The 19,290-nt window shown below is 42.2% G+C and overlaps 2 protein-coding genes across 5 annotated transcripts in view; one reads left to right on the forward strand and one right to left on the reverse strand.

Annotated features, from left to right (window-relative positions):
• The window catches only part of CNOT3 (CCR4-NOT transcription complex subunit 3), a 46,527-nt gene extending 35,860 nt beyond the window's left edge, over nucleotides 1–10,667 (forward strand). For 2 of the 3 annotated variants that reach the window (XM_039335061.1, XM_039335062.1), the window contains 5 exons: nucleotides 1,022–1,121; nucleotides 3,844–4,045; nucleotides 7,257–7,389; nucleotides 7,562–7,687; nucleotides 9,419–9,555. In XM_039335061.1, coding sequence (XP_039190995.1) covers nucleotides 1,022–1,121; nucleotides 3,844–4,045; nucleotides 7,257–7,389; nucleotides 7,562–7,687; nucleotides 9,419–9,517 — 660 coding nt within the window. In that variant the 3' untranslated portion in view covers nucleotides 9,518–9,555. Of the gene's footprint in view, nucleotides 1–1,021; nucleotides 1,122–3,843; nucleotides 4,046–7,256; nucleotides 7,390–7,561; nucleotides 7,688–9,418 lie in introns of all 3 variants that reach the window. The other variant, XM_039335060.1, reaches the window with a different exon arrangement.
• LENG1 (leukocyte receptor cluster member 1) lies at nucleotides 7,714–17,790 on the reverse strand. Of its 2 annotated transcripts, XM_039335067.1 has the most exons (5): nucleotides 17,544–17,790; nucleotides 15,517–15,690; nucleotides 14,430–14,689; nucleotides 12,526–12,773; nucleotides 7,714–8,291 (listed from the first exon to the last, which is right to left on the reverse strand). In XM_039335067.1, the coding sequence occupies exons 1-4, from the start codon at nucleotides 17,673–17,675 to the stop codon at nucleotides 12,539–12,541; spliced, it is 801 nt and encodes a 266-aa protein (XP_039191001.1). In that variant the 5' UTR covers nucleotides 17,676–17,790; the 3' UTR covers nucleotides 7,714–8,291; nucleotides 12,526–12,538. The 2 variants fall into 2 exon arrangements, with proteins under 2 accessions (XP_039191001.1, XP_039191000.1); XM_039335066.1 differs by lacking the exon at nucleotides 7,714–8,291 and having other exon boundaries at nucleotides 11,427–12,773.
• Between the last annotated feature and the right edge of the window lie 1,500 nt (nucleotides 17,791–19,290).

Below are 19,290 nucleotides of genomic sequence, written 5' to 3' on the forward strand. Positions count from 1 at the left end.
TCCTGTACATGTTGGCAAGAAATGAGCTGGAGATGGTTGGCTAGGAAACAGGTTGAGTTTGCGATACACAGCTAGATAAAACTCTCAATGCTGTGAGGATTTTTGGCCGTGAGTGAAAGTGTGAAAAAGCCAGACATCTTATTAGGCATCACTAGGAATAAAATAAAATGCTAAACTGCCAATTTCTTAATTCCCCTTAACAAATCTGTGGTAAGATTGGATTTGAAATACAATGTTCATTTCCAGGCATCATGGGCTGAAATTGATACCACAATCCTAGAAAAGGGAAATGACCAAAATAATAGAGGGGATTGAACAGTTTTCTAAGGAGAACTAATAGCATGTTGCTGTTTTAACTAGAGAGAGGTAAAAGGGATGTAAGGGAGGACACAGAATGTATAAAACTCCACAAGGTGTGGAGAAAAATAGATAGAGAAAAAGCTTTTTATCCTTTTCCCATAATATTAAAACTTACATCCTTTCATTGAAGTTGAATGGTAAGAGACATAGGACAAAAGTTTTTGTGGTTTTTTTTTAATCAATGCATAGTGGAATTGACTGCCACAAACTAGCTTTGAAAGAGGTTAGATGAAAAGGTAAACGTGTTAGTGGCTGCTGGCCATGATACAAAATGTATTTCCTTCAGAACCAGGGACAGCATATTTGTGGGTCTTAATTACCAGGGAACGCAAGGATACTTTTGTTCTGATTGCCTGCTGAGAATATCTCAAAATATTTCTGGTTTGTTCTTGAGGACTTTGCATAGGCCTTTGCTGTGATTCGGCATGGCTTTAACTGTTTTAGAAAAGAACCCCTTGGGCTGATGCATGGAGGTGGGCTTGTTGCATGTTAGCTTTTCAGCAGCTCTGTAAGACTTGCTAACCAGAGAAACCATGATTGGCTTGAGATCTCCCACAAACTTTGCTTATTCACTTTGTTTTTTAGCAGAGTTCTTAAACACATAGGTGTGCCATCTATCTCCATTACCTCCTTTCTTATGGCTCTATCTTTTATTCTGTAGGCACCTGAACCCCTAAATACGTTGAAGTCCATAGCTGAAAGGACAGCGATCAGTTCTAGCATAGAAGACCCCGTGCCATCTCTTCACCTGGCTGAAAGGGGTAAGTGAAAAAAGGAACATCTCCTCCCTCAAGCTAAGGGTCAGGAGCAGGGCCAAAGCAGTGCAAAATATCTGCAAAATGTCTCTCTGTATGAGAGAGAGAGATCCCCAGTAAATCCACTAACTATGTTTCCCAATATTTTGAAGCAGAAAATACACAAAACTGTAATTTAAATCCTGAAGTAAATGCAGTTCTTCCATATCCGGATCAAACTTTAAACTGCCAGAATGAAGCCACCTTCCTGGTTGTGTCACTGGCCAAAACTAAGTCACTATTGGTACATGTTTCGGTTAGTAGCCGACATATCAGCAGATTTCTCCACATTCACATAGCGTGTTGTTGTCTGCTAAGAGCATCCACTTGGTTTTACACTTGGGTGTTCCAAGTCTCAACCTATCCAGGGTGCTCCAAGTAGTATAAAGGAAGTTGGATTCTTCAGCCACATCCTCCTTTAATGTTATTCCTTGCTTGGTCTCCTTCCTCCATCTTTAATTCGATTTTGTTTTTGTGTACTATCAAGAATGTTTGTTCTTAAATGCCACATTACGCACACACACACACACACACACACACACACACACACACGAAAAATCCCAGTCCTGTCTACGTGTAGGATGAAGCCCCATTGGATGGATGGGTGGGTGTATTTAAAATGTTAAAATTAACAAGATTAGGTAGAAAACTAGAAAACCAAAAGTAAGAACAGTGCCATCTTCCCTCTTAGTCCACCAGCCATCTCAAGCATAGAGCGCCCCCATCAGGACCCCAAGCTAACTAGCAGAAGCATGCTAGTTAATTCTTCTGGAAGGCAGAAGGGTGGGGGCAGACCATGCCTCCCTATGCAAGATGCTCCAAAGAAGAGGGGCCATGGCAGGAAGGGCTCTCCTCCTAGACTCCTCCAGCAGAAACTCCTTGACCGATGCCTGCAGCATGCCCCTTCTGCGAAATTGAGTGGGGTGGGCCAATCCCCTTAGGCCACAGGTCGGCAACCTGCGGCTCCGGAGCCGCATGCGGCTCTTTGAGCCTTCCCCAGTGGCTCCCAGCCTCCTCTGTCTTTGTAGAGAGAGACAGAGACAGAGAGGGGAATTGCGCTTCCCTGCTTCTCTCTCTCTCTCTCTCTCTCTCTCTCTCTCTCTCTGTGTGTGTGTGTGTGTGTATAAGTGTATAAAAAAGAGAGTGCACTCACAGTGTTCTCCGAGGAGCTGAAAAGCTTACTGGGCGGAGCTCCCCCCTTTGCTGCATCTCTGCAGGAAGCAGGAAGGGCAGGAGAGAGCTAGCTAGCCCAGCTAGGCTGACTCAGGAATTCTGGGAGTTAAAGTCCATGAGTCATAAAAGAGACGAGGTTTTCTACCCCTGAGCTTGTTGGACAACAGCTTGAAGCTTGCTAGGTGAGCAGCAGATAGGAGAGAGAGGGAGAGAGAGAGAGAGAGAGAGGAAAGAGAGAGAGAGAAAGAAAGAGAGCGGGAGAAGAGGAGTGGCAGACCAAGGGCAGAGAGAGAGAAAGAGAGAGAGAGAGAGAGACCCTTTTGACATCTAAAATGAAGATAACACTGCATATATCCTTTTTTTACCTGTGTGTGTGTGTGTGCGTGTGTGTGTGTATGTATATATATATATATACATATACATATACATATATATATACACACACACACATACATACACACACACAAACACACACACACCTATAATAAAGGTAAAAAAGGATATATGCAGTGTTATCTTCATTTTAGATATCAAAAGGGTTTTGCGGCTCCCAGTGTTTTGTTTTTGGTGGGAAACGGGTCCAAGTGGCTCTTTAAGTGTTTTGGGTTGCCTACCCCTGCCTTAGGCTATGACGGTTCCTCGGATAACCTGGTCCCATTCACTGCAGTTGGATCTTTCTATCCCCAGCTAAGTTAAATATAGCCCTGGCCAACAAAAATTAACCCCTGTGCATATGCCTCCCCCCCCCCATACACACACACCTTCCCCAATAAAGGATCAGACCCAACTGGTTCTCATCTTCCCTGTTCCTCAAATCTCAAATGTTTTTTCTTCCTCCGGCCATCCATTATATTGGCAGTTCTGGAATCAACAGCCTTCTGCTTTGGAAGAAAAACAGGATATCAATCAAAGTAAATCGCTTCAGGCCAAGTGTGGGCCCGTGACTTGCCCACTGTTGTTTTGTTTTTTATCCATTGGATTGTAAGAAACAAAGAGAATATTTGACTTACTGTGCACAGCAAAATAAAAAAGTCTTGGTGAAACTGTGGATCAGGGAAATTAAAGAGAAAGGGATCTGGAAGGGAAAATTGTGGTTTTCAGGAAAAAAGAGGGGGAGCTGTTCCCTCCACATCAGCCTTCTCCACTTTGGTGTGCTCCAAAAGGGTTGGCTTGCAATTGTCTTAAAATTATTCCCAGGTTAGACACTGAGAATCGAGGATAGACACTGAAGTCTGGTTTATGTTTTCACCTATTTTTGTTCTTAACTGATTATTGCCAAGCAAATCTTTCTAGTTGGATCTAGGACAATGTTTTTCAAACTTGGCAACTTTAAGATATTCAACTCCTGGAATTTTCCAGCCAGCCAGAATTCTGGGAGTTGAAGTTCATGAATCTTCAGGTTGCCAAGTTTGAAAAAGAAAAATCTAGGATCTTGGGGAGAAGTAGGAATTGTCAAAATAACGACAACCCTAAGTGTACAATTTCTGAGTGGTCCTTCCTTCTTTCTTTGCTCCAGCTGACATCTTAATTACTAGCACAACATCTCAGCCAGCCTCCAACCAGCCCCCCATCCAGCTCTCGGAGGTGAACATCCCCCTTTCCCTCGGGGTGTGCCCTCTGGGGCCCGTGCCTCTCATTAAGGAGCAGCTGTACCAACAGGCCATGGAAGAGGCCGCCTGGCACCACATGCCTCATCCTTCTGATTCGGAAAGAATCCGGTAAGGGGGAATCCTGGGGAAAAACCCGAGGGCATTGGAGTAACAATCAATCTCATCTCCTTGGAGAAAGGGGGAAAAACGGTGGACAGAAAGGCAGTTCCTTGAAATTTATATTGCTGTAGTTTTCAAATTAATTCAGGACCTTCTTGGTGATTTCCAAGCATAGAGGTAGACCTGGACTTAGCAACCACAATCAAGATCAGAGTTTCTGTTGCTAAGCAAGCTGAGTTGCTTAGCCTGATTTTATGACCTTTTTTTTTTTTGCCACGGTGGTTAAGCAAATCATTGCGGTCGTTAAGTGAATCATATGGTCATTAAGCCAATCTGGCTTGCCCCATTGACCTCACTCGTTGGAGCCATATGGAAGGGTGACAAATGGCGGATGATTGTAAACGCAAGAACTGGTGGTAAATTATTTTTCCAGTGTTGTCGTAACTTCGAACTGTCATTAAACGAATGCTTGTTGCAAGTCAAGGACTACCTATAGAGCTAAGTCTCCCTTATCAAATGCAACAGATAGGTTAAGGGCTGTGGACCCAAGAGTGCAGAACCACTGACCCGAAGAGAAACCTTGGGAATGGCTACCAGAGCCTTCCAAAAACTGGCTTTTTTGATGGACAAAAGGAAATCCTTAAATACGTTGGGGATGATCTCACGAAGCGTAATATTGACAGAAGAGAATATTTGTGTCTCAGGGTAGAACTGGGAAGGTTCCCTGGTGTTCCCTGGGTTTGGTTGTTTTCTTGTGGACATTTTATTACCAAACTAAGTAATAGCATCAGTGTTAGAAGGCAGTGGAATTTGTTCTTATTTTATATTCCAGTGGCTTGCCCTATCAGTGTTGGTGGGGGTGGTCTTGGTGGTTCCTATTGTTAGCTTGTTTGGCAATTCCTTGATTGGGGTCTTGGAGTAACACTCAAATATGCATTTTGATCTACTGATTTGTTGGAAACTGGCTTCAGCGCAGCTTAAAAGTAGACTGTGGCTGCTAGACAAAGAACAGTTGCATGTCTACACTATATTGTGTCTGTTGTGTTGATCATGTGCTCTCAGAAGAGCCCAGAGGACGATGGTAGTTGGTCCACAAGTCATAAAAGAGCCAAGATTGCCTACACCTGCCCTAAACCAATAAATGCATTTGTGTCATCCTCTGACAGAAACTAATGCTTTCATAGAAGATGGGGTAAGGCAAGAAGTAAATGCACCATTTTAATAACTAAAATTGAATCTGAATGTCAAGTCAAACCACAACAGAACCTCACAATTTTATAAAATAAAATCTTTTGCTTAAAGCCACCTTTTTAATCAGAAGGATATAGCTTGCTATAGTTTTGCATAATTCCTGAAATATTTGTTTTTGAGAAATTCGCTCTTGCTTTTTGTTCCCTGCTTTTTTACTTACACTTTATAGCATCGTCTGTAAAAAAAAAATCCTGACTTTGCTAATGGCTTGTCCGGACAGCACAGGAGCTAGTTTTGGCAGCAACCCAGCTTTACGTGTGTAGGCCACAAGGGTTGTGAATCCAGAGCTGGGGCCTGGTCAGGACTTGTTCCTGCACTGCCTGGACAAGCAAATGGGAAGGAAAACCCACCCTTACATAGATCCTAGTTGTGGGTCTATCAACCACCAGGGTTGGCCTTTCAATAAGGACCTTGGCAAGCATTCCATCCTTGAGTCAGTGACTTTCTGGCCTGCTTCTGGTATTGATCCAGTTGCCCTGTGCCCTCATGCAGTCAGGAAATGCTGATGAACACCTCAGGTAGATAAACCAGACGTAGAGCAATGCCTGGCTGCCATTATAAGGCCATGAACAGAGCTGCAGAAACCACCTTCTAGCCTTATCACTGGGACTGGTGGAGGGAGAGATGGCAAATAACATGCTAGAGGCAAGGAAAAGTGTGCTGATAGTTGGACATTGGGGTAGTCCCCAAATTACAAGAATTCATTTGGTGACAACGGCACTGAAAAAAAGTGACTTATGACCATTTCTTTTTAATAAATTTTATTAGTTTTAATAGGGTTGGGGATAAAATGGGGTCAGGATTAGGATTAAGGTTTGGGTTAGGGTTTGAGTTAAGGTTGGGGTTTTTCCAGGTAACATTTTCAATATTTAGCAAACAGCATATTGTCTGGGTACATGTATTTAACTAACAATAATAGATATAGTTGATTATCATAAACAGTATTAATCACTCAGTAGCCTTCTTCTTACTAATATATATTCAAAATTACATGTCACATTCCTTTCTCTCTGACTCGTTTTTCCAGCCATTGGCAAAAATTATCCCATGTTCTAAAGTAGACTCAGTCTTCTTTCTCTTTAATCTCTAAAGACAATCTGTCTTATGACCATTTTTCACAGTTATGACCTTTGCAGCATTCCCAGGATCATGGGATCAAAATTCAGATGCTTGGTAACTGGTTCATACTTACGACCATGGCTATATCTCAAGGTCATGTGATCCCCTTTTGCAACCTTCTGACGAGCAAAGTCAAGGGGGAAAGCCAGAATCACTTAACAACCGGGTTGCTAACTTTTATCGTGCGGTGATTCACTTAACAACCGTGACAAGAAAGGTGGTAAAATGGGGCAAAGCTCATTTAACAAATGTCTCACTTAACAACAGAAACGTCGGCTCAATTGTGATCGTAAGTTGAGGACTATCTGTGGATTGAATGCAGTTGGATTATGTCAGACCACATTTCTGCTTTTCTCGATAAATGCTCATTAGGGCACTAGAAGGAGCCAGTTCTGGCAGCAATCTTGCTTTACTTGTTCTAGTCCCACAAAAATGTGTGCTCTCCTTCCCCTCCCCCCCCCCCCAGTGTCATGACTCAGTTTGAGAACTCCTTCAACTTGCCACACTTCTCATCATCCAGGCAAAGTGTTCCTCTTTCTTCCTTTGGTCACTTCCTAAAACCCAGGTGGGCCAGCCTGTTTGGGAAGACTCACTTCTCATGTCGTGAACGAGAATTCAGGCCATTGCGGGAAGAGGGAGGAAACGGAGCTTGGCCACCATAGGATCCAGGCTTCTGATGGCCACCAGTTGAGGAAGGATTGAGGCCAAATATTGTTATTCCCTACACTTAGGAGTCTGTGTCTATGTGCAGGGGAGAATTCACAGACCTCTTGTGAATTCCCCCGAGTTTCTCATAGGCTTACTTCTCTCTTTTCTGCTCTCGTTCTGCCTTCTCGCCCCCATCCCACAGGCAATACCTTCCTCGGAATCCTTGTCCGACTCCTCCATACCACCACCAGATGCCTCCTCCACACTCCGACACGGTGGAATTCTACCAGCGCCTCTCCACAGAGACTCTTTTCTTCATCTTCTACTATCTGGAGGTAACAGACAGTCCCTCATTCCATTCCCTTTGGTAGTTTGGAAGAGGAATCCTATATCCGCGCTGGGTCATTCCTGAGGGTTATCTTGGCGTGAGTGCGAGATAAACAACATCTCCGCCCTTGACCTGCAAATCCCGTTGCTTTGATCCGTTTTCCCTCTTTCACGTCAAAGGGTACGAAGGCACAATACCTGGCAGCAAAGGCACTGAAGAAGCAATCGTGGCGCTTCCATACGAAGTACATGATGTGGTTTCAGCGGCACGAAGAACCTAAGACCATCACTGATGAGTTTGAGCAGGTGAGGGTGAAGGTAACGGATGACGGGGCCCATTGATGTAATTTCACCCATATTAGCAAAGACTAATGGTCCAATGATCGTAAGAATGCAATTGTGCGTGTATGTGTCCATTTCGAGCAGAGTGCTTCATACAACATAGCATTTTGTGAGGGAAACGGACTGCTTCAAGCACTTTGAGCACTTCTGAAGTCACAGCCATTTTGTTGTTGTTCAACGATCAGTAAATTATACGTACATGTAGTCCTTGACTTGAGCCCAGAATTATGGTAGTAAGTCGTACCAGTCATTAAGCAGGTCACCCTGTGACTACACCTGACTTTACAGTCTTTTTTGCAGTGATCGTTAAGCAAACTCTGCAGTCATTAATGAATCCATTGTCCACAATGGGTGTTTTTGGCCAGAATCGTAGTCATCTGATTGCAGGATACTTCTAGCGGCCATAAATATGGGAGGTGGTTGAGTGCTCAAAAGGCAATTATGTGGCCATGGAGTGAGGGGCGGGGGGAGGGTGGCCATTAGAATTTTGAATCTGAGTTGTAGACCTGGGGAGGTCCGTTGTCAGTTTGAATGGTCCCGAAGCAACCAGTTGTAAGTCAAAGAGTATCTGTAAACAGTTAAAAAAAATAGCTGTATTCAGATTAGCATCACTTTGTATTCACTGCAGCAATGCAGGATTTAGCTACCACAGAGGTCATAGGGGCTTTTTAAAAAATCTGAAATAGAGGTTAAAACAATAATTATCCATTCTTCCTTGGTATTGACATAGCAAGGATAGGCCATAACTACTCCAAATATCCCTATAGAGCTCGAGGCACTGTTTAAAGTCATGATCACCTTTTCTGCATCTGAAATAGTAGTTGTGCCTTCATCGGGGTTAAAAATGTAATGTTTATGGCCAGAATAGAGAATCTGGTTGGGCATTGGAGGAAGACAGAAGAAGAGTTAACCAAATCAGGTTCCTCTTTGAAAAACCTGGTGCTTTTTTAGTTAATTAGCTATTCTTTCATAGAATTAGAAGTTGCTTTTCTATAAACCTAGGCCAGGGTTAGGCAACCTTGGCTCTTTTATGACTCGTGGACTTCAACTCCCAGAATTCCTGAGCCAGCCATGCTGAGGAGAAATGGAGAGGTTTCCATGCTGAGCCATGCTGGCTCAGGAATTCTGGGAGTTGAAGTCCACAAGTCATAAAAGAGCCAAGGCTGCCTACCCCTGGCCTAGGCTATGCAAGCAGCACTGTCACTCCATGTATATGTTTACAAATGAGGTGGTCCCACTTGTCTCTCTGCTGCAGTCACCCGCGTGGATGACTGTCTGTAAATGCGGTAAATTACTGATAAGGTAGCTCTGCTTCCCATTCCTTAAAGAAGGCAAGATGGAGGTTCTTTTGAGGCTGATGTCGTCCACCACCGAAAAAGTGATCATGCCATTTTCCCATCACCCAAAACAGCTTTTGATTCTTCCATACTTTGCATCTCTGATGTACTTTTTTCCTCTCAGGGAAAAAAAAAAAAAATTGCCAAAGTTGTAAACTTCAGGTTTGTGTAAAGTTGTGATATTCTGTGAGACTCTTACAAGAGAAGGCCCACTGAAAGCCACAGGACTCCTGCTTTCATGTGGAAGGGCAACAGGTGTCATCTTGGCAACAGAGTCCAGGATTCCTTTAGTATAAGTAAATATGTTCAGTCAGGCAAAAAGTAATGAACTCTGTTGTATTTTCCTGTTTCTGCTCAGGGCACTTACATCTACTTTGACTACGAGAAATGGGGCCAGCGCAAAAAGGAGGGTTTCACCTTTGAATACCGCTACCTGGAAGACCGGGACCTGCAGTGATGCCCTGGGGCCAGCAGGGGGTGCCAAGTTTTCCTTCCAGAGACAGCTGTGGTGGTGTGCTGGGGGCAGCGGCAAAGGAAGACCCACCTACCCCTCACCTCTCTTCATCTTCCCCCCCAGATCACAAGCGGGGTGGGAGGGGGCAAGCCGCATGTTTAAAAAACGAATGCATGCAAGTTTTAAAAATGACCGCAGGATGGAGGAGGAGGGGCAGCGGCAGTGGCAGGCTTCTCCTCTGCCTTTTCCCTGCTCTCTTCTGCCTGTGAAGAGGTCAGAAACGGGGAAACGCCCTTCATGCGCACCAGGTTTGGGTGCCAGAATGGAGATTAAAAGGAAAAAAAAAAGAATTTGAGAATCCCACCAAAAGAGTGACTTCCCCCATTCTACATTTTGTGTGTGTGTTCTAAATAAGAGCATTTCAGCCCTGTACTTATTTGCAGCAAACACAAAACACCCAACTGCCCTTTTGCCAGCCCTCCCCTTTTTTTTTTTTTTTTTTTTTGGTGCAAACTCCATCCCGTTTGGCTGTCATCAGATGCCCAATGTGACCTTTACAATATCAGGTCCCATGAACCTTATGGTGACCATTTTCCGACCCCTCGTCCACTTGCCACTGCTGAAAATGGCAAATTGGCAAAAAATAATAGGATTGCAAATTTGGGAGCATCAACCTCAGGTTACAAAGTCTCCCAGTGACCAGAGAAATTCTGGTGGATTGCCCGTCAGCTTTTGGCTGCCATAATTTTGACTTGCTTTTTCTGCAAGTTGTAAGGAGACCCCTATGCCCTTAGTTGTCCTCATTTGGAAGAGTCCCTTTCCTGACTGGAACAATGATGTTAGGATTCTACGTTCTCCCCCGTCCCCAACACTGCTTTTCCTTTCCAATATTGCCACCATAAATTTGATAAGAGCTTGTATCTAATCTGCTGCTCCTCCCACAGGAAGACACCCCCTTCCCCAATAAGACTTGCAATTTTTTCCTAATTGGAAAGGGAGACATTTGGGAAAACTTGTGGGGGGGAGGTGGGATCGATCTCTCCTCAGCCAGCCCCCTGAACTGGAGCATCCTGCCCACGCCGCTGTTAAGATATTTTTTCGTAAGCCTATTTTCATTTTGGAAAATATTTATGAATAAATAGTTTTATATGAGTGTTCTTCTTCTGTTGTACAGGGAAGGGAGACAAAAACCACCAAACCTTGGGGGTGGGAGAAAGGACTCCATAATCTTTTGGGATATGAGCTGTGAGCCAGAACGACACATAATATATTCAAGCTCTGTCTGAAGGCTCCCTGGAAAATATAGGTAGTCCCTGACCTATGACCACAATTGAGCCTAACATTTTCTGTTGCTAAGTGAGATAGTTGTTAGGTGAATTTTGCCCTTTCTTGCTACTGTTATATGAATCACTGCAGTTAATAGCACAGTTGTTAATGAATCTGACTTTGCTTGTGAAAAGGTCACAAGTAATCACATGACCTTGGGATACTGCAACCATCATAGATATGAATCGGTTGCCAAATGTTTGAATTTTGATTATGTGACCATGGGAATGCTGCAATGGTCGTAAGTGTGAAAAATGGTCACAAGTCACTTTTTCAGTGTTGTTGTAACTTCAAACAGTCGCTAAATGAACTGTTGTAAGTCAAGGACTGCCTATATTGCCTCCAGTGCTATCCTTTTGAGCCCATTTAAGGGCTGGAAGCCACATTCTCTGTAGATGAAGTATGCATGTGGTGGTGATGATGTCACCTTTATCAAACCTACTTAGAAGCCAAAACCAAGAAAATTTATTTTTATAAATATGGCTAGAAGTAAATTTCCTTGGCATGCTTTCCAGCCACATGCCAATTTTTGACAGTTTGTAATACTCCAAAATAATATAACTTATGGCTGACCAGGACAATTTAATATATTAAAAGGGAAATGTTTATTTGGATAATGAAGAAGCAGCCAGATACAACATGAAGCAAATTGTGGCTACTTATTTCACAATCAATTCTAGGGGAATACTGCAGTAATCTGATCACAGACAGTAAATCATGACTGTTTCCAGTACACAAAGTGTGCTAAACTTTTAAGTCATGAGTTGCAAACCAGTTTCTCACAGTGGAATAAGCCAATCAAAACTGTGTGACTATTGTTCAGGAAGTATCCTTGTAATATGTGGCCTTGAAATTTCAAGTCATGGACAATCTGCACAATCCTGTTTTTATGTAATTTGGCTAATTAGCACATCATAACCTTTCTTACATCACTTAGCCTGCATTACTGTGAAGTACTCCAGTCTTTCACATCTAGAGAATATAACATTATAAAATGCTCTTATTATAGGGATAAATCTTCTTAGTGGTCCAAAATCATTCTCGTGCTCATTTCCCTAATGGCAGAAGATCACATACAAAGACGAGCACTGAATTACAACAGCAGGAAACTGGCAATACTAATTTTCTTAACTAACTGGACCACGTACAAAAAACGGAAGAATGATCCCTCCAGGATCTTCCACCATTCATTCTTGAAGAACTCAATGTATCCCAGGTTTGGTGCTTTTAATTAATACCTTGGTCCATCTCTTAGGGCAGTAAACTAATATTTTGAGACAGATGTACATGGCACTGCCTCAATTCTCCATACTGCGTGAGGTGGATTTGCTGCTGCTGCTGCTATTTCTGACTTTTAAAATTAAATTCAGAATCATCCACGTGGTGCCTTTTAAAAACTTTTTTATTTTCCTTCAGGAAAGCTATAAAGATTTAGGCAAGTTACTAGGTCAGGAAATGGTATCCTTTATCAATCCAGCTTTTATCTATTTTCTGGCAATTCAAGGCAAACAGCAAAAATAGATTTATTAATTGCTTGGCTGATTTTTCTGCTCAATATTGTGTTCCAAGGACTGATAATAATTGAGTAAAAGCTGTCCTAGAAGCTATATGACATTTTTGGCCAGGAATTCTATGAAGCATTTTGCACTGAACATTTTCAGCTGAAGAAATTGGGTTTGACTAACCAGATTTCCTGCTTTACACCCACTCAATTCGACTGTCTCTCACTACTCTCTTTCTTGCCAGCTGAGGGTTGAACTGTGAATTGTAGCCACGTTTCCTTTCATCCATTTCCTCTTCTTCCTCCTGGAGTGGACCCATTCCAGATCTCTGGGCAAGAAGAGATTTCGTTCGAGCTCGTTCTGCCTGCTCACGCTGCAACCTCTCCTGGCGGAGCTGTTCTAGAGAGCATGATGTGGAAGAACATGGAGGCCTATGAAGGAAAAGAGAAAATGATAGGAAGGGAAGGGAAGAGATACGGGACCCAGGAAAGTTCATCAATCCTTGCTCTTCTAAATGAGGGGAGGCAAAGATATGGCTTGCCTAAATTGTGCTCTATCAGATATTTTGGGCTCTCCAGGTATGCACTGAACTGTAGGGAAGAAATTACAAGTTGTAGGAGCCATGGTGGTGCAGTGGTTAGAATGCAATATTACAGGCTAACTGCCCACAGCCAGGATTTCGACCCTGGCAGCGCTCAAAAGTTGACTCAGCATTTCATCCTTCCAGGGTCAGTAAAATGAGGACTCAGATTGTTGGGGGGCAAAATGCTGATATTTGTAAATCGCTCAGAGAGTGCTGTAAGGCAGTATATGCTATGTAAGTGCTATTGCTAGTTCTCAACATACAGCCATTCGTTTAGTGACTATTTGAGGGTTACAGTGGCATGGTCGTTTGTTCAAAATTTGGATGCTTGACAAGCGGCGTGCGTCACATGTCCCAAAGTCATGTGATCACCATTTATAACCTTCCCAACTAGCTTCTGACAAGCAAAGTCAGTGGGGGAAGCCAGATTGGGACACAACCCACTTAACTGTCTTGCTCAGCAATGGAAATTTTGGGCTCCACTGTAAGTCGAGGACTACCTGTATAGCTCAGCAGGATAGATCTGCTTTTGTATTCCTAAAGGCCCAGTTAAAACTAGCTGACAATGTCAGGCATAGAATATGAAGTACTGGAGCATTAGAATTCAGCTATTCTTTTAATCGTCTTAACTTCAGCATAGCTGATATTGTCATGCCCTGTGATTCTATAACGGCTACACATAGCTGGCTTTATTCAAGACAAGTGAAAGATGCATCCCAATAAAACACCTAAAACACTGGCCTCACGAAGGCAGTTTGAAAGCTATATACAAAATCTGATCTAATCCTCAAACACCAGTAGGCCCACCCTTCTATAGTCTGCTCTCCAGAGTGATATCTCTTCCAATAACATCAGCCAAAAAATACCCCTCCAGATTCCCTAAATATTAACCTTAGTTTGTTTCTTGCAGATTGATATTCTATCTCAGTGGTTCTCAACCTTTTTAATGCCGCGACCCCCAATGCCGCGACCCCCAAGTCGAGACTACTCAACCGGTCGTAAGTCGAGGACTACTCAACTGGTGCAGCACCGTTTGCAGAATGGGACTTTTGGCAGGCTCAGCAGGGCAGAGACAGCTTGGACAATTCCTATTGGCTTTTGAAAGCCAATAGAATTAGACTCTATTCAAGAGAGTCTATTCTATTAGCTTTCAAAAGCCAATAGAATAAAAGGGAGTAGCACAGCTAAGGAAAGGGGGAAAAAATGGTGGACTGCGTTGTTTGGCGACCCCCGTGAAATGGTCGTTCGACCCCAAATGGGGTCCCAACCCACAGGTTGAGAACCACTGTTCTATCTACATCAAGCAAGGGCTTCAGTTGAGAGTCAACTCAGTTTCTCCCTGCTGCTTCTCCAAAAGTCAAAGCTATCTGGCAAAGAAAGAGCAGTTGACTCGTAGATGCTCTTAAAAAAAAAAAAAAAAAAACCTCCATCACAGTCCCCGAACAACCATTTGCTGCTCGATATTGGCAAATTTTTCTGAGTGCACAACAAAAAGGATACCCACCTAAGTGCTAGGTTCCTTTTGCTTTCTTTGTCCTTTGATTTTCCTTTTTCTTTCTTTTCTTCCTTTTTATGAGAGCACTTCTTCTTGTATAAATATTTCCCCATCTCAGCCAGGGGGTCCAGCCTTCCCTTAAGTTTCTCATCCTTGGCAATGGCTTTGCTCCGATCTGGCAGCTCCTGGTACCAGGGAGCAGAGGTCTGAGACTCTGCTGCACTTTGGCCCAAGTAAGTCAGGATACCTAGAGCTTTTTCCTTTCGTTCCTGTAAGGAATAAAAAGCCAAGGAAATTAGTCATGCTATCCATCCATCCATCATATAATCCTCTCCAACGAAGTATTGCCGTATTCTTCTTCTCTAAAGCAAACTGCTTATCGTGGATTCAGTGGACTGTCTGGGATCCAGTGTAGAATATAATTAATTGATTATAATCCCTCTCTTCTCCTGACAGGTTTTAGTTAACAGTAACCAATAGGCATTGGGCTATCTGGTTTAAAGTACAAGCACCTGATTATTTAGGATACAAAAGTTAGCTGAAGTTGTCTGAAGGTTGAATCACGGTAACAGGACTATTTTTTTTTTATTAGTCTGAGATGTTTCATTACTCCTCCAAGCAGCTTCATCAGTCAGAGCAAGCTAGTTCGGCAGAGAGTCACTGAAATGTACCAATTCTTGCCACAATCTCAGGGATTCCTCTCCAAAATGTGTTGCAATATGTCAGTGAAAACTCTCTGTCATCCAGACAAAGGTGTCTGAAAATTGGATCCAGTTGCCATGATTCAACTTTCAGACACCTTTGCCTGGATGACTGAGAGTTTTCATCGACATATTAGCCTGAAGTTGTTTAGATTATCAGGAAGAAAAAATACATTCAGTGTAAAAAACCTGCTAAATCAGGATTCCATTTAGCAACAACCAGGTTTATTTAATATATTTAAAAGGTCTGTGCCTAAATATTAATGCTACTGTCCATACTTCTTTCTCAGAACCCATAAACAGGAGTCTGCCTATCTCAAAACTCTCAGTGCCCAAGTAGGTAAATGAGAGAAAACAGAATTTTGGCAAACTCCAATCTTTCTTCCCACCATTACCTTTTCCTGCTTCTTCTCCTCCTCGTATTCTTTGTTGCTGACCTCCTGCAACCCCTGAAAGAGGTTAAGATGTCCTGAGGGCTTTTCTGAATCCAAAGAAATAAGGCCTGAGCCACTCTTATCACCTCCTGGAGCTGACAGACGTGCTTTCTTCCGTAACAGTTCAGTCCGGGCCTAGAATCAAAGGCAGGTATTTGTCCAAGGCTCATATTTAGATCAATGCTACTATTTGTCCAAGGCAACATCCTAAATAGCATGTGTGTGTTTCAAGTCAAGAGCAAGTAAGATGGTACTAAAAGCAAATCTAACACATTTGCACCATAGAGTCTACATTTAATTATTGTGCTTAAATAGAATGTGGATAAAGCAGCTATCCTCTAAATTAGACTCCTCCTCAGATAATAGGACTACAGTAATACAATCAAGGACACAAATAATGGCAGATCCTTCATTTTGAAGATTTCCCTTATTATCTTGTATCATTATTCTCTTATGTATCAACAATCACCTTTCCAACTTTTTAATCTCTCGCATCATTCTATTTAATTTACTGCATGATAATTGGCTTCCTGTTGTAGTAAGGATAAATTGTTTCAATTCAGGATATAGACTGTTTCATTAAAGGCAAAGAAAAAAACATTAAAAGAGTATTAGTGTAGGAGAAGTCCAGAAAAAGGCACTTTAATAAATCATGCAGAGCTTTACATCTCATTCAGTGGTTCCCTCCACATTAAATGCCTCAGATGAAAGGTAACAGCAATGGGATCCTCCAACATTAGAAGAATAACAAAAATAGTCCTATGACAACTTGTCAGTTTTCTTCTTTCTTCCACTGATTAAATAACAGCAGCAGATATCCTGATTTCAATCAAATCCCAGATTAAGTAAAATCAATTTTGGCAAAGAATGTAATTATTTGGTTTAAAACTAGGGCCTTTCAGACTGGCTGTTCTTAAATCAGGCTTTTCTCAAATTTAATCCATTCAGGCCAGATGTACAGAAGAATCCTAGGTACTGAATGGTGTTTCACATTCACAATTAGCTGTCAATTACAACCTAGGATAAAACTGCTATCTTTCATAAAGCTCCAAAAACCAGGCACTGTGTTCGAGTCTGAGGCTCCAAGCGTGCCAAGTGATTGGTCTTCTGCATCACTGGAAGACTATTTGTTTTCTCAGCTGCTGTGTATTTTGGCTTGTGTGTGTGTGTGTGTGTGTGTGTGTGTGTGTGTGTATTGTTTTAATTTTATCACTGATCTCCATTCAGAGTGATTGCTGAGATGGATTGAATCATTAGATAAATAAAACTATATCAGGCTTTTCAACAGATGGCCCACATTATTAGAATATCTTCCCAGCAGAAATGTAAAGAAATCTAACTCTTGGAATATATAAGAACACCCCAAATATAACTTTGAGACTCAAGTCATCTTTCTGATTTGTTTAAATGCATTCTTTTTTAACTGAGGATGCTTCTGTATTACAGAACAGAGAAAAACTAAACAAGGAGGCAGGCAATGGAATTCCACTGTTGTCAAAACCAAAGTGCCTGCCACCTTGCTCAGATTTTTTTCTAAATGTCTGCATAAAATTCAGATTTGGCTTGATTTCTTTATTCATGCAGGGAGATGAACGTAGGATCATTCTGTATCCAGAATGAACAAGGAGATAGATCCAGACAGAACATTTAGATCCCATATAAAGCTTTTTGTTAAATGTAATCAAAGAGTTATTTTGACCTCACTAGGGAGGTAGTTCTGTCCATTTGGAAGCACTTAACTTTTATGGATTTGATTAGATGCAAAGTATTACCATAACCGCAAATTCGACTTAAAAAGAAATAAATTTGACATTCATTTCCCTCCCAGAACTGAGATATTTCCTCCAGAAAAAAAAAACAAAAAAAAAACCAGGACAGAAGCCGCGTGCATAGTTTTTACTACTGCGACTTGGAATGCAGCGCATGCGCAATAATTCTAAATCCTACAGTACGGTCCTCTTTGCGCATGCCTTTTCATGACTATTTACCTCCTGTTCAGCTAACAGGACTCGGGCCTCCCTCTTTTGTCGCTGAACTTCAGCCTCTGCTTCGTCCCGTCGTACGCGAGCCACATTGTCTTTATTGCGGACATGCCACGACTTCTTAGGAAGAATATTCATTCCCGTAGCTTATGACAATGCTAGAATCGCCACAAACGTCCTCCGTTTCCTGAATCGTTCCTCACCGGCTGCCATCGAGTTCCGCCCCCTTGCTCTATTTAGGGGCGTTGCCGTTGCCTCCGTACTGTACGTGCTTCATAGCATCCACTCATGTTTGCCTGCGCGAACTCAGGCGGCCTGTGCATCCGGAGCTGCTATTTGATTGGTTTGGACCAGTGTTCTTCAAACTTGGCCATATGCTGGCTGGAGAATTCTGGGAAATGAAGTCCACACACATTAAAGTGGCCAGGTTTGGAAAATCATTGGTTTGGATTGACCGTACTAAGAATTGGGAATGATATTTGTTGAATGCTGAAAAATCTGTGATTGTGAGATCAAGAGTGGTATTTGTTTTTTAAAACACACTACTATTTCTCCCTACATGCTAAATTAGTGTCACTTGCAGCACTGTGTGGAAGGGAAGACTGGACACCAGTAACTCTTTTCACTGCACAGTTGGACTACTGCAATGCACTCTATAGGAGCTGTCTTAGCCTACAGCAGTCCTTTTAAAGGAAGTGTTTCCCAACTGTAGCCATTTTAAGATGTGTGAATTTCAGCTCCCTGAATACCCTAGCCATTTTAAGATGAATGTGGCTGGTGTCAAAGCAGTAATATCCTATATTTACAGCGTTGAAGTGTTTCATTAGTCGGAACCGTGAGAGCTGGGATATTCTGGGAATTGAAGTCCACATCACTTTAAATGGCTAAGATTGGGAAACATCGCTTTAATGGCAAAAGCCAGTTTGGTGTAGCGCTTAAGGTGCTGGCCTAGAAATCAGGAGGCAGTGAGTTCTAGTTCTGCCTTAGGCATGAAAAACCATCTGGGTGACTTTCGGCCAGGCACTACCTCAGCTCAACTCACCTCAGAGGGTTGTTGTGAGGAAAATAGGAACAGGAAGAAGTATTAGGTGTATTCACTGCTTTGAGTTACTTATAAAGAAATACAGATAAAATTTAAAAAAATCTTAAAAACTCAATACGTTTTTGTCAACCATGGAACATCTGTGCCTCAGGTCCCTAACTGGCCACCAATACATTTCCAGAGGCAGTTGAGAGTTTCAGTACTGCTTTCTCCTAGTGGAATTAACCCATCTAGCACATGTTTCTGGGGGGAAAATTGTTAGTGGTCCAGAGCTTATAAATTTTACTTTTATGTTCTACCCCTTATTTTATAGAATAGCATTCCTCTCGAGACTGGGCTAGTACCTTCCCAGAAATTGAGGAAAACATCTCTTCCAAAGACCATATGGAGAACAATGAGCCTGTATCACTGAGGGTATCGTTTTGCTGAATTTATGGGTTTTATGTTTTGTTTTTACCATTTTCCCAGTGTTAACGAGCAGAAGACTATGTTGATCACTGTTATACACAAATACAATCCGGACAACTGCAAGACTGAGCAAAGATTTGGCTTTCTCTATCCATTTGCTGTTGCCTAATAGTCTTCTGCAATTTTGTAGCTCAAAATTTAGGTATTTATGGCCACTATATCAAAAGAGAATACTGTAGCTTGAAATGTATTACTGGATGCATAGTGTTTTGCAGTACTGTAGTAGAAATATGTTTATTTCAT

This window comes from Crotalus tigris, unplaced genomic scaffold (genome assembly GCF_016545835.1).
Source record: "Crotalus tigris isolate CLP2741 ecotype Arizona unplaced genomic scaffold, ASM1654583v1 scf7180000017639.5415321, whole genome shotgun sequence".
Taxonomy (NCBI): domain Eukaryota; kingdom Metazoa; phylum Chordata; class Lepidosauria; order Squamata; family Viperidae; genus Crotalus; species Crotalus tigris.